Genomic DNA, 24,171 nt, shown 5'->3' on the forward strand with positions numbered 1-24,171 from the left:
TACGCTGTCTCTGTCTCTCTCAAAATAAGTAAAAAAAACTTAAAAAGAAAAAAATTAAAAAAAGATCTGTTCTCACAAAAAGGTAACTGAGTGAGAAGACATTCAAGTATTTTCTTTCTTATGAAAGTGTGCCCTGGTGTGGGGGGTGGTGGGGGGTGAGGGAGGAGGCAGTGCCTGTGTAGTGGGATATGAGGGGCAGGGAGGAAGGTAGGACTCCACCAAGGTCCTACAGAGCCCCAAACCTCACTATTAAAATGTTCATAGGATGGGGCACCTGGGTGGCTCAGTTGGTTAAGCGTTGGACTTCGGCTCAGGCCATGATCTCACGGCTCATGAGTTCAAGCCCTGCATTGGGTTCTGTGATGGCAGCTCAGAGCCTGGAGCCTGCTTTTGATTCTGTGTCTCCCTCTGTCTGCCCTTCCCCCACTCATGTTCTGTCTCTCTCTGTCTCTCAAAAATAAACATTAAAAATAAAAAATTTTTAAATGTCAAAAAAAAAAAAAAGAAAAAAGAAGGAAAGAGAAAATAATTTGGAACTTTAAAACAAAGTGAATATTAAATTTGGGTTTTGTTTGTGTTAAAAATTATAATGTATTAGAGGGGCTCCTGGGTGGCTCAGGACAATTAAGCGTCTGACTTTGGCTCAGGTCATGATCTCACGGTTTGTGAGTTTGAACCCTGTGTCAGCCTCTGTGCTAATAGCTCAGAGCCTGGAGCCTGCTTCAGAGTCTGTGTCTCCCCCTGTCTCTGCCCCTCCCATGCTCATGCTCTGTCTCTCTCTGTCTCAATAATAAATAAATGTTAAAAAAAATTTTTTTTAATTATAATGTATTAGAGACATCTGTATGACTTGTCTAAGAAAGCTCAATAAAGAAATGAATTACCCATTTTTAATGTTATTTGCATTAGATCTTGGTCATATACATAATTCATTGGTCTCTAAAGTCCAATAAGATAGTCTAGTCTCTGCCTTCAGTTTTATAGTTCAGTGGATGAGACATATAAGATTGAATCTCACAAGTGGTAATAGGGTAATGTATTGTTGACTATTCAGTGCTGGAAGCTGAGGAGCTGTTAAGGAAAGGTTTGAGAAAGCTCCACAAAGGAAATGACACGTTAGCCAGAGTCCTACTATTAACTCACCAGCAAGAGTAAAAATTGTCAAACTGTGATGTTGAGGAGTGAAGGGTTGCTTGTGGCAATGGTGGTGGTAAGTGATTCTATATGGCTGAAGCATCAAACTCTAAGAGAGTGTTATAAAAAGAAGCTAGGAAACTGGACAGGCAGCATTCAAAATGTGTTATAATTAAAAAAGGAATTGGTAGTTTCTCTTGGAGCTAATAGACCCACTGGAGGATTTTTAAGTGAGGGACTAAAATTTAAATGATCAGATTTGTCTTTTAGGACAGTAATTCTGAGATAAATTATTTAAAAGAATTTATTTTGTGACTTTTTCAAGATGTTTAAGGATAGACAATTGGAAATCTTTCTTAAAGGCCTTTAGTTTTGTTTGCATAAAGAAAAGAAAATATGACACAAGGTTTGGTATTTATAAGCCTATGTAAATATGCCAATTAGCTATATTTTCGCCCAATTAGGATAGTCAATGATTCAAAGTACTTTCTTGCTTTAGGATTATATTAAATAATTATTAAGCTTAATGAATGAATTATTTTATTAGTGTTTTCCTTAATGCTATTTTCACACAGTCTGTCACATGCACTCTACTTACGAATAAGATGCCTTAGTATTTACAACATGTTTCTCAATTAATTAATTTCCTAGTAATTAATTTCACTTAGAGAAAATGGAATTGGCGGTCAGGAAGTTAAAATGAAATTGCATGTGTAGATACTTCCATTTCATGTAGTTAAATGAGGTTTGGTGCTATCTCTACTTCAAGCACTATTTGGATGTTAATTATGATATATTAAAAGAACAAAATTTTTTGTCTAGGCCAGCATTCAAATCTTATTCTAAATTTAATTTATTTAACATGTAAGCATTTAATATGTTCTAGGGGTACAGGGCCTTAAATATCAATGTGACTATAATCTTGTACTCACAGAGCTTACAGTTTAGTAGGGGAAGTAAAGTGTATTCTCTTTATATATTTATCATAAAGAGAAGGAAGTGGTGTTTTAAGAATGTGTATAGTCTAAACAGAACTCAGAAGGGAAAGATTATTTTTGCACGAGAGACATAAGAAACTTTGATGGAGCCAGGACTTAAAAGATGGATAAGATTTGGAGGCTTGTTTTCTGAGTGTGGGTATTATCCTCATATTAACTTTGTTTTTAATGTTTATTTATCTTTGAGAGAGAGGAATACAGAGCGCGAGCAGGGAAGGGGCAGAGAGAGACACACACACACACAAATCCAAAGCAGGCTCCAGGCTCTGAGCTGTCAGCACATGAACTGTGAGAACCCATGAACTGTGAGATCATGACCTAGCCTAAGTTGGACGCTAAACCAACTGAGCCACCCAGGCGCCCTGATACCTTTTTGATACATTTGGGTAGAATTTTTTTGATGTTGATTTTTTTTTTTAATGTACAAAGTTTTTATGTTTAACAGATCATCTTTGTTTTATTTATACTACACCAGAGATGAGTATTTCTGATGTGTATGAAACTTTTTAAGTACACTACTTCTGTAGGCTTATTTTAATAGAACATTCTTCATGGGAAGCTTGAAGTAGAAAGCATTCCATGTTGTGCTAGGCTTCAAGAAAACTGGATATATAAAAATTCAGACTCAAATGAGATACTTATTTGTACACAAAAGTGTTAAGTTTTATTATATGAAAAAGGAAGTCATTTCACATAAAATCTTTATTTTGCCCATTTCTCAATAACATAATTCATCAGGTGAAAAAAGAAATGCTTGGAGTGATTGCAGCAGATATTCCAGAAGTGTATTCATATTTTATAATTAAATACATCCCCTCTTCCTTTTCTTTGTAGTTCTATAATTTTTTTCAGTGATTATTACCTAAGTTACATTCCTTTTCCCCTGGTGTTTCTGCAAATATTTAGATTGATATCCTTCTGTAGGTTACATTCACATACAATATTTTGATGTATTAAGATACTATAAATAACAAAATTAAAATCTTTGAACAAAAAAACATTATAGAGTCTAATTATATATGTAAGATATATGTGCATAACTGGGAAGATCTTTGTTAATGTGGATTAAGAAAATCATGAGCAATCTTTTCTATTTTCCTTTAATTTTTGTAGCATTTATTTTTATTTTTTTAAGTTTTATTTACTTAAGTAATCTCTACACCCAACATGAGGCTTGAACTGATGACCCTGAGATCAAGTCTCATGTTCCTCTGACTGAGCCAACCAGGCACCCCTTAACATTTAATTTTTTGAATAGGCAATACATTTATATAATCTAATAAGTATGAAATGGCATATAGTAATGTTTCTTTCTCATCCATTTCCTATAGCTATTCATTTTTCTTCTCCATAGACAACAACCTTGTTAATAGTTTCTCTTCTAGAGATATTTTATGCACATGTACAAAGACATGCAAATAATATTTTTATTCTTAACACCAACAGTAGTATATTATATACACTGTAGTGTTCCATGCTTTTTACACTTAATATGTATTTTGAAGTATTTCCATATCACTATATATAAAGAACTTTCTTAATGGTTTTCAGTCATTATCATATTTACTTGTATAAATGAAATGAATCTATTTAGTCAGTCTTCTATTTATAGACATTTTTGATTGTAGTCCTTTGCTGTTTTAAAACAATGCTGCAATAAATAACTTTGTGCATGATATATCATTTCACCTGTGCAGGTGGATTTTAAGAAGTACAGTTCCTGGGTTAAGGGGATATATGTATTTAAAATTGCCAAATTACCCTCGTTAGGGGTTGTGTTAATGTTTTCTTCTGCCAGCATTGTATTAAAGTTCTGGTTTTCCCACATCCTCACCAACAGCCCATTTACTTTCAAATATAATTTTTCCCCTATCCTACTTTGAGAACTTTATTACCATAGAAAATAGCATCATAAATGTGGGGAATTTAACTTCAGTGTTGTGCCAGTGCAGAACAGGATTCTAATAAGTCTTTTCATCTTACTGAAAAAAATGTGTATTCCTGATTTAGGTCTCTAAGAATTGTCATGATAAAGTTTAGTGGTTTTTCAAAGAAACAGAAGACTCACTATTCTATGTATAATCTATCTGTGATTTAAAAAAATGTTTCACTGCTTAAATATCAGCATCACAAGTTGTAAAAGTAAAATGGTGAAAAAGTTAAATGTTACCAGACTTTGTTCATTTCATTTGTATTCAATAATTTGTTGAATAGTAAAACCAAAATGCCTTCAATATGTCTTTAAGCCTGGAAGAAAGTAGGCTCCTTTGAAATTAAATTTCAGCAATGTAGTTGAGTAGTGAATTTAAACAATTCACAATGCTGACTTTCAGTGCTTCTGAAAGCAGGAAGTGTATTACTGACACGCAGAAATATTCCAGCCCAAAGAACATCCCTACTGCCATATGTGGTAAGAATTTGTCACTAACTCACAAACCACTTCTGTAATGCAGTGAATAAGCAGAATTGGTCTTTGTTAGACATTTCCAATTCAATATGAAAGAACTTTGTTTTGTAGTGTCTTATAAGTAATTATTAGCTTATGCCTTGGAAGGAGCCTGGCACATCATGGGTGCCCAAGGTTTATTGAGGGAAGGAATAAAGAAACTTGTACATAATCTTTTACGCATTATTTACTTGGTTTTAGGGACCCATAGTTAAACACTAAAATTACTTGAGTAAGTTAAGGACTGAGTTAAATATTCTGACTTAGCTTATTAATGATGTCTTTAAACAAATTTCTTACTTTTATTTTAGTGTCCCCTTTGAGTGCTGTTTGGAGTATTAATTTTATGTTTGCACTTAGGGTAAAAAACAATTATCCTTAGGGTTAATTATTAAGAGATAGGGAAATACTGTGAGCTTGGAAAAATAGGAAAATGAGTTATAAGGAATTGGGGTTAGCAAAATTCAATAAAGAGCTATTTGTAAATCATTAAAATTTTGAAAATATTAACGTTTGTATAAACTTAAATTTTTTTGTTTGTATTTTAAGCGATTAAGAAGATTGTCTACCAAATATAGAACAGAAAAGATTTATCCTACAGCCACTGGAGAAAAAGAAGAAAATGTTAAAAAGAACAGATATAAGGACATACTGCCATGTAAGTTTGAAATGCCCTTCATAGAACAAATGGAAATGTTAATAAGTTTGTATCCTAAACTAGTTTTATTCTTCCTAATGAGTTTGATTGTTAAGGAGTTAGTACCTCTTTTGTAAGGTACACTATAAGATAATAATTTGTGATTGTGCTTCTTGTTCTTCCTTCTGAAAGTAGTTTTTGTTGTTTGCTTTTTTTTTCTTTAAGCATCACAATTATTCTGATACTTACTTTTAAATACAAAAAAAATCCAAGTAAGAATATCTTTTGTGGACTCCTGTTCAAAGAAGTTCTTTTGTTAAAATAAAATAGATAATTCAGTAAGTATAATGGAATAAATTTTATAAAATGCCAAAAATATTAACTCTTATCTATTCCCTGTTCACAATCAGAACATTAATTATGCATGAAAAAGTGAACCATAAGGTGGTTCATGCCCGCATGTCGGCTGTACTCAGTAGTCTAAATATGTATCTCTGAGAGTATACTTTAGACTGATAGCATTATATTATAATAATGTAACTGTATTCTTAAATAGCATGGTTTTCGGCAGAATACCTTTAACTCTAAAAGCATGCATACTTCCATGTGTCCTATTTTACAGAATAAAAACTTTACATCATGCATGCTGTCCCTTAAAGCTGCCACTAGTCTTTTTCTTTCCCTTCAACTGTCTTAAAACAGCTCCATTCCATGACACCATTCCCTCAACTCTAATTCATTGTTTTCTCCAGCCTTATTGAGATATACTTGAAAAATTTGTTTTTGTTTTTTTTTAAGCTTGTTCTCTCTAAAATGTCTTTGAAAAAATTTCCAGTGATTTTCTTCATGCTGGATTTGGTGACTTTGTTCAGTGTTTACCCCTTTCTGTTAACTATTTTGATGCCATTGACTAGTCCCTATTTCTGAAATTTTCTTCTTCCATGATCTCTTTCTTTCAAATGACCTCTTCCCTCTCTTGTCTGCTTCCCTCTCTTTCTCATGGTCTTCTTTGCATACATTTAATCCTTCATCTTTTTCTTGTTGTTGTTCAACTGTATTCTCAGCTGTGGGATCTGTGGGTGGCCAGTATTAGCAGAATTACTAAGTGGCAAGTTTACATAGTATAATGGTGAAGAGTTTTGACTCTGAAGTTCAAATCCTGCTTCTACCACCTGCTATTTATATGACTTTGGGGGCGCCTGGGTGGCTCAGTCGGTTTAGCGTCCGACTCTTGGTTTCGGCTCAGGTCATGATCTCAGTTTTGTGGGTTTGAGCCCCGCGTCAGACTGCACTGGCAGTGCAAAGCCTGCTTGGGATTCTCTCTCTCTCCCTCTCTCTCTGCCCCTCCCCATTCACACTGTCTCTATCTCTCTCAAAATAAATAAACCTCAAAAGAATTTTTAAAATATACGACTTTGGACTCACCCTCTTTGTGCCTTTTTCCCTGCATCTGCAAAATAGAGATAAAGATTATAATCCTTTTTATGATTATTTTGATCATTAGATAAGTTAATACATGTTAAAATGCTTAGGATTGTACCTAGCACATAGTAACTACTCATTAAGCTTTTTGAAAATACACTCTACTTTCTTACCAGTCTTCCTCAGAATGGTGGATGGTATGGGTTTCTGGATAGTTTTTATTAAGCACGATAATCTCGAGGTACTCTTTTTTTTTTTTTTTCTGTTGAGACAGAGAAAGAGAGTGCGAGCAGGGTAGGGGCAGAGAGAGGGAGACAGAGAATCCCAAGCTGCCAGCACAGAGCCCAATGCAGGGCATGATCCCATGAACCTTTAGATCATGACCAGAGCCAAAATCCAGAGTCAGACGCTTAACCCGACTGAGCCACCCCAGGTACCCCAATCTCGAGATACTTTTTTTTAAATTTTTTAATGTTTGTTTATTTTTGAGAGACAGAGCATGAGCAGGGGAGGGGCAGAGAGAGAGAGGGAGACACAGAATCCAAAGCAAGCTCCAGGTTCTGAGCTGTCAGCACAGAGCCCAACATGGGGCTCGAACCCACGAACCGTGAGATCATGACCTGAGCCGAAGTCAGACGTTTAACTGACTGAGCCACTCAGGTACCCCTTGAGATACTCTTAATGTACTCTGGAATTAATGCACATTGTCTCTCTCTCTCTTTCTCTGTCTCTCTCTCTTTTTTTTTAGAGGGATGCTATTTTATTTATTTATTTTTGGGAGAGTGAGCAAGGGGCAGAGAGAGAGGGAGAGAGAATGCAGAGCCTGAAGCAGGGCTCAAGCTCCCTTGAAGCGGGCTCGAGCTCCTGATGTGGGGCTTGAACTCACGAACTGCAAGATCATAGTCTGAGCCAAAATCAGATGCTTAACCAACCGAGCCACCCAGGAGTCCCAATGCACATTCTTTTAAAAACACATTTTCTCTTCTTTCTTTTTCTGGCATCTGGGCAAATGAGTCTTAAACAGCTCTAGGTTTCTATTTTCTTAAGTTATATTTTATTTATTCATTCCACAAAAAAATTTGAGCATATACTGTATGCTAGAGATTCCATAGAAAACAAACTGGCAATAATCCCTGCCCTTGTGGTGTTTATATTCTAGTTAAGGTAATGTACAGTGAATACAAATAACATACATGATCTGTCATATGGTGATTAGCGGTACTGAGGATAATACAGTGGGGATTAGGCATGTAGAGAAAACTGAGAATAGAAAGCTTAACAATTTTAAATAGAGGTAGCAGGGGAAGTTCACTGGTGTGCTTCTAAATTGCCCCTCTAAAAAATAGAAACCCTGATTTGTATTGTCAGTTTCTGTAGTAAATGTATTATTTGCCATAATCACAAAACTTTGAGGTGTAGGTATTATGTGCCACTTTGCAGATGGGAAACTGAGACATAGATTAAATAGCTTGTGACACAGCTAACAGAGTCAATGAGAATTTATATTCAGAGCACTGGTTCTCCACTAGGGTGATTTTGCCCCTAAAAGAGACATTTAGCAAGTCTGGAAACATTTTGGTTGTCACAACTGGGATACGGAATGGGCATGCTGCTACTGGCATCTAGTGGGTAGAGGCTAAGGATGCTCCTGCATCCTATATAACACAGAGGCTACACCCTCTCCACAGCAAAGAATTATTCAAGGCCAAAATGTCAGGGGTGCTGAGGTTGAGACACCTTGCTCTGAATCCTGAGCTCTTATTCATTGTGCTATATAGTCAAACTAGCAGTGTCTTTTTTTCCTTTTAAATTATTGAAGGATTGATAAGTCAGTTTCCAATAAATTTCTAGTCATTTTAATTTGGAAAATGTTATTAAAAGCAATTGTACTTAGAGATGTATATTTACTTGCTGTCATAAAAATAATGTAAGTTGTCAATTTCCTTTGTATGTTTAGCATGTTCAGTGTTTGGATACCAGTATTTTTTTAAATAGCTTTATTGAGGTATAATTTACATACCATAAAATTTACCCACTTTAAATATACAATTCAGTTATTTTTAGTAAATTTATAGAGTCATCAACATAGTAAAGTTTTAGAGCATTTCCATCAACCTAAAATAATCATTTAGGCCATTTTTCAGTCTTTAGCCCCAGGCCACCACTAATGCTTTCTGTCTCTAGATTTTCCTAAGCATGTTTTTGAGATTCATCTGTGTTGTAGCATATATGAGTTCATTCCTTTTTAGTCAGTAATATTTCATTGTATGGGTATATCACATATTGTTTATCCATTCACCAGTTGATGAACATTATGAATAATCCTACCATGAACATTTCCATACAAATCTTTGTGTGGACACATGGCTCTCTTTCTTTTGGGTAGATACCCAGGAATGGAATTTCTAGATCTATGGTAGCTTATGTTTAACTTTATAAGAAACTGCTAAACTGTTTAAAGTATCTGTGTACCATTTTATTTTCCCACCAGCAATATATGAGCATTCCAGTTTCTCCACGTTCCTTTTTATTGTCAGTCTTTTTGATTACAGTTATTCTAGTTGGGTGTGTAGAGGTATCTCATTGTGGTTCTGACTTGCATTTCCCTAATGACTAACTGAACATCTTTTCATGTTCTATTAGCCACTTATATATCCTCTGATGAAAAGTCTTTTCAAATCATTTGTCCTTTTGTTAGATTTGATTTTATTTTCTTGAGTTGTTTCAGTTCTTTAGCTGTTGTTCTAAATACAGGTCTTTATTCATTTTTTCCCCCAGTTTATGGCTTGTCTTTTCATTTTCTTAAGGTGTCTTTTAAGGTATGCAAGCCTTTAATTTTGATGAAGTCCAACCTATCAGTTTTATGGATCATGCTTTTGATACTCTGAGTAAGAATTCTGCCTAAGTCAAGGTCACAAAGATTTTCTTTGTTTTTTAAAATTTTTCTTCTAGAAGTATTGTAGCTTTAGCTTTAACATTCAGGTCTGTAATCCATTTTCAGTTAATCATCTGAAATAATCTGTGTATGTAAGATTGTTCTTGTACCAATTGTTGAAAAAGACTATCTTCTTCTCCACTGAATTGCCTTGGTATCTTTGTTGGAAATCACTGGAGCATAAATACAAGGTTTTTTTTCCCCTGGACCCTTAATTCTACTACATGGTTTCCCTTTTTCATTTTCTTTCTTTCTTTCTTTCTTTCTTTCTTTCTTTCTTTCTTTCTTTCTTTCTTTCTTTTACAGTAGGTAAAGAACTTTATTAACCTTGTTTCAAACTTTATTTCCAGGCTTCTTCAGCTTAATTAGCTGCAAAGAATGAATTGTGTATAAGCAAAAACTGAAAAGAGCTGTAGTGTCCAAGGGGCCTGGGCTTAAAAATATTACAGATCTAGATTTTATCAGCTCTATGAACCCAATTTTAAAAGGCAGTCATAATATAAAATAGCAGCTCCCAGTAACTTCTTCAAGTTTTATCTTCTTCAGAAGTTGACTCAATCCAGTCTGCTTCATTCTTGGAAGCTTCATCAAAATTCTCCACAAGATCTGGAACTTCATCATCATCATCCTCTCCAGTAGCAAGTAGTGCTTTCCCATCCACGGATTGTTTGGGCAGAACTTCAGCCAGTCTCCCTAAACTAGTCAGACTGTCTGCACCAAGTTGTTTTAAGATAGTAGCATTTCTGTCAGATGCTTTGTCTCAGTATGGCTTGTAATGGTGAAAATGTTTGCTGCCAGAGATGCCTGAACTTGAGGGTTGTTAAAGTGGATCATTCTTCCTTGGTTTGTGAACATAGCCACTTCTTCAGTACCAGAGATATTTTTTACCTCTAATTTCTTTAAGGAGAACTGAAATTTTTATCATCTGCTGTAGTCATTCTATGAACTACCTTCTTTCAGCAAGCAGTTCCTTTCCCACCAATGTGCACTTGTGCTTGCAGTTTGGTGAGTTTCTCCTGGTTCATGATAGTTTCTTTAGCCTTGTTGGAGCAGAAATGGTACTGCGCAGGTGACTAGGATTGGTGCTCAGGGGGTCTCAGGCAGACCAGCTGAGATCAGGTGCACACACACCTACAGTGTCTTATTTTTAAGCCAGTGTCATACTGTCTTCATTACAGTAGCTTTGTGTAGTAAGTTTTGAAAGCAAGAAGTCCTCCAGCCATGTTCTTACTTTTTAAAATTTGTTTGGTTCTTTTTTAGTTCTTACATATAAATTGTAAGATCAGCCTGTCAATTTCTGCAAAAAATCCTAATAGGCTTTTATAAGGGTTGCATTGAATCTGTAGAGCACTTTGGGAGAGAATTGCCATTTTAAACCATAATGATTCTTCCAATCTATGAACATGAAATGTCTCTCTCCGTTTATTTAGATCTTTAATTTCTCTCCGCAATGTTTTACGGTTTTCAGTGTATAAGTCTTGTATTTACTCTTTAAATTCTTCTATCTGAATGAAATATTTTCAAGTTCTTTATTATTAGCACATAGAAATCTAGTTTCTATTCATGTATTGATTTTTTTTAATCCAATGACCTTCCTGAGCTCATTTATTAGTTTAGTAATTTTTTGTGGATCCTTTAGGATTTTTCACATACTGAGTCATTTTATCTGCAAATAATGACAGTTTTACTACTTCCTTTCTTATCTGAATGTGTCTTTTGCGTTATTGTATTAGTTAGAACCTCTAATACAATGTTGACTTGAAGTGGCAAGAGCAGACATTTTTGCCTGTGATCCATTAAAAGTAGTATCATTATTGTCCAAAGTTTATGTAGGTTTTTCTGGAGCTGTCTTGGAGATTTGGTTTATTTTATACTAGAATACTGAGGTCAGGGGCACCTGGGTGGCTCAGTCAGTTGGGCGTCCGACTTTGGCTCAGGTCATGATCTCGCGGTCCGTGAGTTCGAGCCCCGCATCGGGCTCTGTGCTGACAGCTCAGAGCCTGGAGCCTGTTTCAGATTCTGTGTCTCCCTCTCTCTCTGACCTTCCCCCATTCATGCTCTGTCTCTCTCTGTCTCAAAAATGAATAAACGTTAAAAAAAAAATACTGAGGCCAATTTCAGAGTTAAGAAATATCTAGATACTCTTGTGTCAAGAATGATCTGTGCTTTGTCTGCTGAGAGGGCTAAAACCGAGCTGCTAGCTGTTTTTACAAGTAATGGATCAGTGTACTATGTGTATTGTAATGTTAATTATTAAGATTATTTTTTTTCTCCTGAGACATAGTATTTAGCCAGTAGGAAATTTCAGTTTCTTTGGAGGTAACGATATTCAAATACTTTTCTTTTTGTTGCCATAGGTTGTTGATGTTTGTTTGACCAAAAAAAAAAAAAAAGTTGCTGCTTGAAGAGTCTCCCGTGTGGCCAATCTTGGTTTTATCTGTTTGGAATTGGATTGTTGGGAGATTGTAGTGGCAGTCAGCAAAAAACAAAACAAAACAAAACAAAACAAAAACATGGAGAGGATTGCTTGTTTTCATTTCTTTAATATTCTTTAAGTTCTATATATGTTTATACTTACTAGGAGCACCAGTGAAGAATTGAAGCACCAACGTGATGACACGTTATCTAACCAACCTAATGTTGATTTTTTTTTTTTTAACGTTTATTCACTTTTTGATAGATACAGAGCGTGTGTGGGGGAGGGACAGAGAGAGAGGGAGACACAGAATCTGAAGCCACCTCCAGGCTCTGAACTGACAGCACAGAGCCCGACGCGGGGCTCGAACTCACGGACCGTGAGATCATGACCTGAGCTGAAGTTGGACACTCAACTGACTGAGCCACCCAGGAGCCCCTGTTGATTTTTAAAATTGGCAGTAATAGCCTATGATTGTGTAGTATAAAGCACTGACTACAAAATTTGCTTGTGCTTTAGACTAAGCCATTTTTCTGCCCCATCTTGAACTTACTGAATCAAACTTACTGAAGAATATGGTACTTAGAAATTTTGTATTTTAATTAACTTTCCCTAGCCCCTAAATGTTATATGACTAGAGATAGATGAAATAAGTTCGGCAAAGTGTTGAGATTATTTGTTTGTTTGTTTCTTAAGTTGACTTTATTTTGAGAGAGCGGGAGGGGCACTGAAAGAGAGGGAGAGAGAGAAAGAAGCCCAAGCAGGCTTTGCACTGTCAGCACACAGTCCGATGTGGGGCTCAAACTCACGAACTGTGAGATCATGACCTGAGGCAAAATCAGTAGTTGGACACTTGACTGAGCCACCCAGGCGTGCCAAGTGTGGAAATTATTTAATATTACACTGTGTTAACTAACTGGAATTTAAGTAAAAACTTTAAAAAATGTTGAAATTATTAATAATTTCTTAATTACTTGGTAATTGCTATATGGGGATTCATTATACCATTATTTTCCTGTATATGCATACAGTTTTCCATTATAGAATATTTTTAAAAAATTACCAGCTTGCATGTAGCAGCCTGAAACCAGTTTTGACTGTTATTTGGGAGCCACTGTTGTCATTTGGATTCACAATCCCCAGACACATTTACTGAGGATCCAGTGGTAAACCAATTATTGTACAAAGTCCTATGTTTGAGATACTTTGACTAGAGGCTAATATGCCACATGATTAAGGGTAATTAATTGGGACCCCTCATTACTGGCAGACATGGGGAGAGGAAGTGTGTGTAGTTACTTAACTGTCATTATCCAAACTAGTGAATATTTATCAGAACATCAAGTGAAATGATAAACATATTCTCTTTCCTGGAATCATAGAAAAGAGAGAAATAATTTGAATTGGAGGCTAGTATGTCTTTCTTAGATATCTCTTCCTACAGATTTCCAAAGATTTCACCAAAAATTAATAAACTCAGCAGAACTGGGCTTTTAGTACTGATAGATAAAATTTGAGTCATTGACAAATTAGTTATTCATTAGCTGACTTTTAAGAGTTTTGTTAAGAAGTCTTATTCATATCTTATTACCATTTTTGTATTCGTCATTTTGTATTTTAATTGCCTTTAATATTCATTGTCTCTGGATTAGGAAGGACTGTAATGTGATGGTGGCATTTTACATATTACATGTTGTGGTTCTTTCTAATCTAGAGACTCATGAATATTAGGCATTCCTACTACTTTAGGATTTCATAGGCTCAAAGTATCTCCCCCCAAGTATTTATTGCTACAAACAGAAAGATATTAACTTTATAGTGGAGACAACCAGGTGACACCTATTAACCAAGTAACCAAGGTTGACATACAAGTAATAGGACATTGACATCATAAACCCCTTGGTGTGTCTTCTCACTGAGAAGGACACATCATCGTTCTCTGGTGTTCTTACCAAAATGCAAAACCTCATTCCAAACATAGGAAAAAAATTAGTCAAAGGAACTATTATAGATTGGAAGAAACTAAGGAGAAGTAACAACTAAATGTGGGATCCTAGTAAGAAAAATATTGTTTTTAATTGGTGAAATTTGTATGCAGTCTGTTGTTTAATTACTAGTTGTGTGACAATGTTAATTTTCTGATTTTGATAACTGATAGTTATGTAAGATATTAACATTAAGGGAAGCTGAGTGAGGGATATAGGAATTTTCTCTACTATTTTTGCGATTTTTCTTTAATTCTAAAATTAGTTCTAAATAAAAAGGGTGCTGTTTGCTTGTTTTTTTTTTTAAGAGAGAATGTGAGCTGGGGTAAGGGGCAGAAGGAGGGAGAGAGAATCTTAAGCAGGCTCCATATTCAATGCAGAGCCCAGTGTAGAGCTCGAAGCAGAGCTTGATCCCACAACCTTGGGATCATGACCTGAGCTGAAAACAAGAGTCAGACTTTCAACAGACTGAGTCACCCAGGCACCTCTAAATAAAGAGTTTTTAAGAATCAACACAAACTAGAACAAAACTATTTGCACTACATGTACTAAAGACTAATTTTTCATATACATCAGTAGGAAAACATAGACATAGATAAAAATGTGCAGAGGATATAAACAAGAACTTATGGTAAAATAAATATAACCAATAACTGTATGAAAATGTACAACCATTTGCATAGTTCAAGAAATACAAGTCTGAGTTTTTTACTTTTTAGAAGTTAACTATTAAAAGGTATAACATCCTGTCACTCTCACATATAGCATCTGAATTGTCTAAGTCTGTATATACCTTTTAGAAGATAAGTTTTTTTCTTCTGTTAGAAACTTACCCTATACCACTTATAGCAGTGAGTTCATTGTGGTAGTGTTTCTAATAGGAAAAAATGGCCCAGCAGTAGTGTAGCTGGTTAAATAAATAATGAGATTTCTATTTATAATAGATTTCATATAACATTGAGCAAGATAGATCTGTATTAGCTCTGGGAAGAGTTCCAGGTTATACAATTAACTGAAAAGTGAGATACAGAACATGTATATGTTATGAACGCATTTGCATAGTTTTTCTAAGTATGTAGGTATATGCATAAAAATTACTTTTGGAAGGAAAAAAGAACCTTAGAAGTGTCTTTGTTGGGAAGGAGAGACCTGGACTTTATGGATGGGAGAGGATTACTTTTTATTTTATACTTTTTTCTTAAATCTCATTTTAAAAAATCAGATACATATATTATTTAAAAAATAAAATTGCAGCACAGAAACAAACACTCAGATCACTGGAACAGAACACAGAACCTACAAAAGGACCCACAAACATATGGCCAACTAATCTTTGACAAAGCAGGAAAGAATATCCAATGGAATAAGACAATCTCTTCAGCAAATGGTGCTGGGAAAACTGGACAGCGACATGCAGAAAAATGAACTGGATCACTTTCTTACACCAAATACAAAAATACACTCAAAATGGATGAAAGACCTAAACCTAAGACAGGAAGCTATCAAAATCCTAGAGGAGAGAAAGCAGGCAAAAACCTCTTTGACCTCGGCCACAGCATCTTCTTACTCAACATGTCTCTGGAGATAAGGGAAACCAAAATAAAAATGAACTACTGGGACCTCATCACAATAAAGAGCTTCTGCACAGTGATGGAAACAATCAAGAAAACTAAAAGGCAACCAATGGAATGGGAGAAGGTATTTGCAAACAACATATCAGATAAAGGGTTGGTATCCAAAATTTATAAAGAACTTATCAAACTCAACACCCAAAAAACAAACAATCCAGTGAAGAAATGGGCAAAAGACATGAACAGACACTTCTCCGAAGAAGACATCTAGATGGCCAACTGACACATGATAAAATGCTCAACATCCCTCATCATCTGGGAAATTTAAATCAAACCACAGTGAGATACAACCTCACACCCATCAGAATGGCTAACATTAACAACTCAGGCAACAACAGATGTTTGCGAGGATGTGGAGAAAGAGGATCTCTTAGGATCTCTTTTGTATTGCTGGTGGGAATGCAAGCTGATACAGCCACTCTGGAAAACAGTATGGGGGTTCCTCAAACAATTAAAAATAGAACTACCCAAAAAAAAAAAAAATAGAACTACCCTACGACCCAGCAATTACACTACTAGGTATTTACCCAAGGGGTTATAGGTATGCTGTTTCAAAGGCACACATGCACCCCAATGTTTATAGCAGCGCTATTAACAATGCCAAAGTATGAAAGAGCCCAAATGTTCATCGATGGATGAATGGATAAAGAAGATGTGGTGTGTGTGTGTGTGTGTGTATACATATATATATGTGTGTATATATATATATATATATATATATATATATATATATATATGTATACGTATATATACAATGGAGTATTACTCGGCGATCAAAAAGAATGAAATCTTGCCATTTGCAACTATGTGGATAGAACTGGAGGGTATTATGCTAAGTGAAATTAGAGAAAGACAAAAACTATATGACTTCATTCATATGAGGACTTTTAAGACAGAACAGATGAACATAAAGGAAGGGAAGCAAAAATAATATAAAAAAAGGGAGGGGGACAAAACAAAAGACTCTTAAATATAGAGAGCAAACAGAGGGTTGCTGGAAAGATTGTGGGAGGGGGATGGGCTAAATGGGTAAGGGGCTTAAGGAATCTACTCCTGAAATCTTTGTTGCACCGTGTGCTAACTTGTATGTAAATTATGAAAAATAAATAATTTATTAGATAAAATAAAATTGCAGGGGCACCTAGGTAGCTCAGTTGAGCGTCTGACTCTTGATTTCAGCTCAGGTCATGATCCCAGTGTTGTGGGATTGAGCCCCATGTCTAGCTCGGCAGAGCGTGGAGCCTGCTTTAGATTCTCTCTCTCTCTCTCTCTCTCTCTCTCTCTCTCTCTCTCTCTCTCCCTCTGTCCCACTCATAGCGCTCACTCTCTCTCAAAAATTATAAAAAATAAAGTAACAATTTTATAAAAGTAATAAAGTTTACACTTTTGAACTTTATTGTAAACTGTTTTTTACCTTAAGTTTGCATTACTTAATAATATTATTGCCAACTGCATTATTGAACACTTTACTTATTTATTAATTTTTTAAAGATGGTTTTATTTTATTTTTGAGAGAGAGAGGGAGGGGGAGAGAGAGAGGGAGACACAGAATCCAAAGCAGGCTCCAGGCTCTGAGCTGTCAGCACAGAGCCCAATGCTGGGTTTGAACCCACGAACTGTGAGATCATGACCTGAGCTGAAGTCGGACGCTTAACCAACTGAGCCATCCAGGTACCCCTTGAGCACTTTTTATGCATCATCATAATTCATTTATTTATCATAGTTAATTAATTTTTATAATTTCTTGTGAAATATGAAAGCTACATTTCCTAATAAGAATTTTGGCAAATGAGCTTGTACATCACTGGTTAGTGTTCACTACCTCATAATGCTTGTTAAAAACTGCAGAGTCTTCACCCTGGGCTCTTGTCTAGCAAATGTGGGATGATGCCCAGGAGTTTGTATTTTAAAAGAGTTCCTGAGATTATTTTGATTACAGCTTTAAAACACAACTTTACATCATCATATTTTTGTTACTATAGACTTATTTTCTATAAATATGATGTTAGAAATTACCCTGCTGGTATCTAGAGTCAATTTTCATTAATTGTTTTTTAAAGACAATATTTTGAATTACTTATTTAATCTTACTTGTGGCTTATTAGAAAACACCTGTCTACCAACAGGACATAATTTATGAAATCCTTTTTCTTTTCCTTGTAGTTGATCACAGCCGAGTTAAGTTGACTTTAAAGACTCCTTCTCAAGATTCAGACTATATCAATGCAAATTTTATTAAGGTATGTATTAACTTCAAATGGTGTTTCTCTGCCCTACTTAATGTCTTCCTGCATAATAGTTTTATAAAAATTTTTTAAATTTCCTAAATACCAAGAGCAAAAAAAAAAAAGGAAGAAAACGAAGAAAAATAAAATCACACTTTTATGTGATTTCCTTTTTTTTTTAAATTTTATTTTTTATTTTTTAAAATTTACATCCAAATTAGTTAGCATATAGTGCAACAATGATTTCAGGAGTAGATTCCTTAGTGCCCCTTACCCATTTAGCCCATCCCCCCTCCCACAACCCTTCCACTAACCCTCAGTTTCTTCTCCATATTTATGAGTCTCTTCTGTTTTGTCCCCCTCAATGTTTTTATATTATTTTTGTTTCCCTTCCCTTATGTTCATCGGTTTTGTCTCTTAAAGTCCTCATACGAGTTAAGTCATATGATTTTTGTTTTCTCTGACTGACTCATTTCACTTAGCATAATACCCTCCAGTTCCATCCACATAGTTGCAAATGGCAAGATTTCATTCTTTTTGATTGCCGAGTAATACTCCATTGTACGTGTATACACACACCACATCCCATATGTGATTTCCTTCTAACCTTACTCATAAAGTTAGAGTTTTGCTCAGTTTCATGAAAGTTGAGATGGTTTTCTATTTTGTTTCTTTTTTTTTTACATTTAAAGCTTATAAACAGTTTACTGGTTACTAAATTATCTTCTCCATTGTCCCTTTGACAAAGTTTATGTACACAAATGTACAGAAATGCACATACATGGTTGTTCCCTGTTGTTGAACTATATAGGTTGTTTCCAATTTTTCTTGTTGGTAATATTGCAGTGAACATTGTTATTCTTTTGAATCATTTCTTAGGATAAATTATCAGGGCTAGATAGAATTACTGGGTAATACTGATTTAAAATTACAGAATATAAACTTAGATGAAAACCTTTTGGCAACTGTCTGTTTCAAGTGGCAATACAAGTGAATATAAGATTAAATACAGTCTTATAAAAATAGAGATGGAGGCAAACCATTAGACTCTTAAATACAGAGAACAAACTGAGGGTTGCTAGTGGAGGGTCAGGGTTGGAGGGGATGGACTAAATGGGTGATGGGCATTAAGGAGGGCACTTGTTGGGATTAGCACAGGGTGTTAGGTAAGTGATGAACCACTAAATTCTACTCCTGAAATCATTATTACACTATATGTTAACTAACTTGGATTTAAATTAAAATTTAAAAAAGATTAAATACAATCCTTATGTAGAGAACCTTTTTTAGATACTCTTAGGTGAAAAGTAGTCATGTTCATACATAGCTGTCAATAGACCAGTGCAAACTACTACTTGAGGTGCTTGGGTCATGATCTCACAGTTTGGTGTGTTCATGAGTTTGAGCCCTGTGTTGGGCTCTGTGCTAACAGTGTGGAGCCTGCTTGGAATTCTCTCTCTGCCCCTCCCCCCCCCCCCAAATAAATAAACTTAAAAAAAATGCAAAATGCTACTTGATTAAATAAAAGACTACTTTTTTCCATTAGCTGTTCTTTGTTTTTGAATGACAGTATAATAATTACTTATTTTATATTTGGTATTTATAGATATAAAAAATATTTTGTTGATCAAAATATTATGGTGGTACAAGGTATATGGTAATATTAATATTACCTGTGTCAACAATAAACTGTCATGGTTTAAAATAAAAACTTTTTTCCCCCAAAAAAATTAGTTTTATTAAAATTATGGCAAAACCCAAAACTAATCTGTAGGTGGTTTGCTGTTTCAGATGTTGTTATGTTGATACTATTTTGTAAGGACATTTGTTAAAAGTTCTAGCTTTTCAGGGCCCCTGGCTGGCTCAGTCGGTGGAACATCTGACTCTTGATCTCAGGGTTGTAAGTTCAAGCCCCATGTTGAGTGTAGAGGTTACTTAAATATAAAATATTTAAAAACAAAAAAAGTTGTAGTTTTTAATTCCACTTAGTAACACTGATTTATCGTGTGATTCAACTATGTGCTGCTTTAGTATTTTAGTCCACTGTTTTATTTGGTATATTCCCAGGTTTGTTGTTAGATATATATATAATAGGCACACAATAAATCTTTTAAATTGAGTAGATAATTGAAGGTATCTATGGACGAATCTGGCTAAGAAGGAACTATTAGGTAGTTTTACTCTTGTTTTTAGAATCAAAGCATGCTTTTTATGTTTCTGTACAGTTAGCTTTATGGACTATGTATTGGGGTATTAGGCACTTTTTGAAGAGACAGGTAAATAATAATTTGTAAATTAGCATAAAGCAGTTTAATTATTAATTCTGTGTGCCAGGTCTAATACATACACAAAAATAGTACTTCACAAAAAGCTGAAATGAATTGAATATATTTTGTCATGCTTTTATGTGCTAAAATTATTTGGACATACTTCCAGTGAAAAGAGGAGTATTACTAAGAAAATTTAAACATTAAAATTTAGGTAAGGAAATATTTTTGGTAACTATAATAAATATGAAATTTACTTTTAACCATTTTAGGGTGTTTATGGGCCAAAAGCGTATGTGGCAACCCAAGGACCGTTAGCAAATACAGTAATAGATTTTTGGAGGATGATATGGGAGTACAATGTTGTAGTAAGTAATTTACTTTTCATAATCTATTTTGAGAAGTATTACATGTAATGACATAAGATGTTTTACTGAATATGGAATGAGAAGACCTTCTAGCCATAAGGATATGTTACTTATTGCTAATGTTTACTAAAAAGACAGAAACTGAAGTCTAGGATGTCTCATTCAACACTGACAAGTTAGTCAAAATATTTTAAGAAGAGTGTGATAATACTTTCTTTTCTAAAGTCAGCAACTAATAAGACAGCTACCAACTAAGATGGATTTATATAGATGGATAGAGGGATAGCTATGTGATAGAACAAATACGGTGAAATGTTAATGGTAGACTATAGATGGTGGCTATACAGTATTTACCGTAAAATGATTTCAACTTCGCTATATGTTTGAAACATTGTCAAATGTTGGGATGGGGAAGCAAATCCAATAACATTTATGTTTAAAGACAGTATTAAATGCATTAAACCTTCAGATAATTTTATTAAATATGTTTAAAATATTTCATGGTGCTTTTTGGTTGGGTAAGTAAATACCCTAAAAGTGATATTTTAATATAATTTCAAGTCGGAGGTAGATCTATAAAAGTCCTAAAATTTAATTCATATATAATGCTAATTGAAGCCAATTTAATTTGTTGCTATATAGTTATCCCTTGTTTGGAAGGTGTGATTTTGGGGCGCCTGGGTGGTTCAGTCGGTTAAGCATCTGACTTTGGCTCAGGTCATGATCTCATGGTTTGTGAGTTCAAGCCTCATGTCGGGCATTGTGCTGACAGCTCAGAGCCTGGAGCCTGCTTCAGATTCTGAGTCTCCTTCTCTCTCTGCCCCTCCCCAACTCGTGCTATCTGTCTCTCCTTCTCTCATAAATAAACAAACTTCAGGGGCGCCTGGGTGGCTTGGTCGGTCAAGCATCCGACTTCGGCTCACGTCATGATCTCATGGTTTGTGAGTTCGAGCCCCGCGTCGGGCTCTGTGCTGACAGCTCAGAGCCTGGAGCCTGTTTCAGATTCTGTGTTTCCCTCTCTCTCTGCCCCTCCCCTGTTCATGCTCTGTCTCTCTCTGTCTCAAAAATAAATAAACGTTAAAAAAAAAAAACTTAAAAAAAACAAACTTCAAAAAAAAAAAAATAGAAGGCGTGATTTTGAACATTGCTTTAATGCCTACTTTTAATGTTAAAACTACTTAATTTTGATGGGTGCCTGGGTGGCTCAGTCAGTTAAATGCCCAACTTCAGCTCAAGTTATGATCTCATGCTCCATGGGTTCGAGCCCCACGTTGGGCTCTGTGCTGACGGCTTAGAGCCTGGAGGCTGCTTCAGATTTGTGTCTCCCTCTCTCTCTGCCCCTCCCCTACTCACGCTCTGTCTCTCTCTCTCAAAGATAAATAAACACTAAGAAAAAAATTTAAAAACCTACTTATTTTGACAGGCCAGGTATAATTTTGTTCGGAATAAAAGGTAATTCTTGGAATTTGTATTTTATTTAAAAAAGTAAAATTGTGTTTAGCTGATATATTCTTCATCTCATCCCATCCCCCACTTCTTTTTAGATCATTGTAATGGCCTGTCGAGAATTTGAGATGGGAAGGGTATGTATACCTGTTAACACTTAAAATAACTGTGGAGTGTCCGTTTCATCATTTCTAGGGATATATGTTCCTGGTCCTTTATTATATTCTAAGTAGATACTTCTTTTTTGTGTTCTGCCATTGGTTTTATTTGATACAAGGAACATAATAATCTCTAAAAGGCACATAAACCTTTTTTTTTTTACATTTTTACATTTCATTTTATGATACACTTAACAGATACCATATTATTACTTAGTCTTCAGATGCTTAATGGTGTTGTAAGTAGAATATTATTTATGGACTGAAATAGAGACGTAATTTAAAACAGGAATAAAATTGAGCAAATGAAAATGAGTTCAATAAAATAATTTTTATTAATTATCATCAGGTTATAGCTTGAATATTCTGATTTCTGTCAGATAATACCACTACATTTTTTTGTTTTTGTTCATACTATCTTCAGAAGGAAAGAGAACAAAATTCTTAATATGAAGTTTTCAACATGGGTGTTTTTTATACTGTGTCCAAGTGAAATTAGTTTTAAAACCATTGTGATCCCCTCCAGCATCAATTCCAAAGACTTCAATGTTGGAGGTGCTAATATATTTACAGAGAATAAATATTAAGTAAAACTTAAGTGTGGTCTTCTATAATTATGACACGTACATCAAACTCAGAAAACAAATTATGTGGTGATTTGAATTTTCCTTATACTAATATGGTACATGAGTTAAAGTAAACTTTTTTTTAATCTGATGTCAGTTTCTGTGTTTTCTGGGAAGGGCAAGAAGCTGAATAATTGGGCACAAAATATTTGTAAAAGTTCAAGAAAAATTCTATCATATGGATTAACTTACTTCTTTTTGTTTGAATAACAGAAAAAATGTGAACGCTATTGGCCTTTGTATGGAGAAGAACCTATAACATTTGCACCATTTAAAATTTCTTGTGTAAGTACCTATTTATATACATATTATTTAATCAGAAATTTGGGATGCTAGACTGAAGAATATAATATGGAATGAACCTAGTTTTACATAAGCCAAGCATTCAGTATTTCCACATAAATCTGTACTTAATTATAATAAATGTTAATAATAATGTTTGTTTTTATACAGCTTTAAATTTAACTTTGAAAATGACTTCATAAATGTGTAATTTCCTAGTAACTTATTATGTTAATTTAGTGTTAGTCTTTGTAGATAAGCTGATGATAAGTGTTACATATATAAGAGTAAACAGGGGCGCCTGGGTGGCTCAGTCAGTTAAGCATCTGACTTCTTATCAGGTCATGATCTCACGGTTCATGGGTTGAAGCCCTTTGTCGGGCTCTGCGCTCATAGCTCAGAGCTTGGAGCCTTTTTTGGATTCTGTGTCTCCATCTCTGCCCCTCCCCTGCTCTCTTTGTCTCTCTCTCTCTCTCTCTCAAAAATGAACATTAATTAAAAAAGTAAACAGTAACTTAACTGTCCTTTGAGTGATCTATTTTTTAACTTTTCAGTTCATTTATTTACTTTGAGAGGGAGAGGGTGTGGGAGGGGCAGAGAGAGGGAGAGAGAGAGAAGCCCAAGTAGACTCCACATGGTCAGCACAGAGCCCGATGTAGGGCTTGAACTCACCAACCAGGAGACCATGACCCTAGCCAAAACTAAGAGTTGGACGCTTAAGTGACTGAGCCACCCAGGCACCCCTTGAGTGCTCTATTTGAATACTGGTATAAAGGTGGGGCAACTGGCTGGCTCAGTCAGTGAACCACGTCTTAATCTCAGGCTTGTGAGTTCAAGCCCCGTGTTGGGTGTAGAGATTACTTAAAAGTAAGATCTTAAAGAGAAAAAAGAAAAATTGGTGTAAAGTAGTTTCAAACTGAAATGGGAAGGACCCTTGATGACTGAAGTATAGTTTTGTGTGATAATCTTTCATACGTTCATTATGCTATCCAGAATTGTTATAATTATATACAAAGATGGGTTTGAGAACTGCTATCCTAGAAGGAAAGATTGATCCTATATGGCAGATAATTTATTATGAAACTTAAAACATATACCTAATATGTTAACTTTGGAAATGAGTTAATAAATTTAAGTTCTAAAACACAGCAGAAATCTAAGTAAATGAATTTAAAGGAAAAAGAATGAAGGGAAA

The 24,171-nt window shown here is 34.9% G+C and overlaps 1 protein-coding gene, 1 long non-coding RNA gene and 1 pseudogene across 4 annotated transcripts in view; 1 reads left to right on the forward strand and 2 right to left on the reverse strand.

The window, feature by feature from the left end:
* PTPN12 (protein tyrosine phosphatase non-receptor type 12) overlaps nt 1–24,171 on the forward strand; it is a 103,669-nt gene that overhangs the window by 36,393 nt on the left and 43,105 nt on the right. The window contains exons 2-6 of one of the 2 annotated variants that reach the window (XM_019451282.2): nt 5,128–5,236; nt 17,768–17,844; nt 20,369–20,464; nt 22,009–22,047; nt 22,908–22,979. In XM_019451282.2, coding sequence (XP_019306827.1) covers nt 5,128–5,236; nt 17,768–17,844; nt 20,369–20,464; nt 22,009–22,047; nt 22,908–22,979 — 393 coding nt within the window. Of the gene's footprint in view, nt 1–5,127; nt 5,237–13,908; nt 14,045–17,767; nt 17,845–20,368; nt 20,465–22,008; nt 22,048–22,907; nt 22,980–24,171 lie in introns of those variants that run through there. The other variant, XM_019451283.2, reaches the window with a different exon arrangement.
* LOC109268139 (uncharacterized) overlaps nt 1–24,171 on the reverse strand; it is a 152,792-nt gene that overhangs the window by 25,841 nt on the left and 102,780 nt on the right. The window lies entirely within an intron of this gene.
* LOC109268136 (transcription factor BTF3-like) lies at nt 9,873–12,353 on the reverse strand (annotated as a pseudogene).

The sequence above is a fragment of the Panthera pardus genome, unplaced genomic scaffold, assembly GCF_024362965.1.
Source record: "Panthera pardus isolate Hobbes unplaced genomic scaffold, ASM2436296v1 HiC_scaffold_8, whole genome shotgun sequence".
NCBI lineage: Eukaryota > Metazoa > Chordata > Mammalia > Carnivora > Felidae > Panthera > Panthera pardus.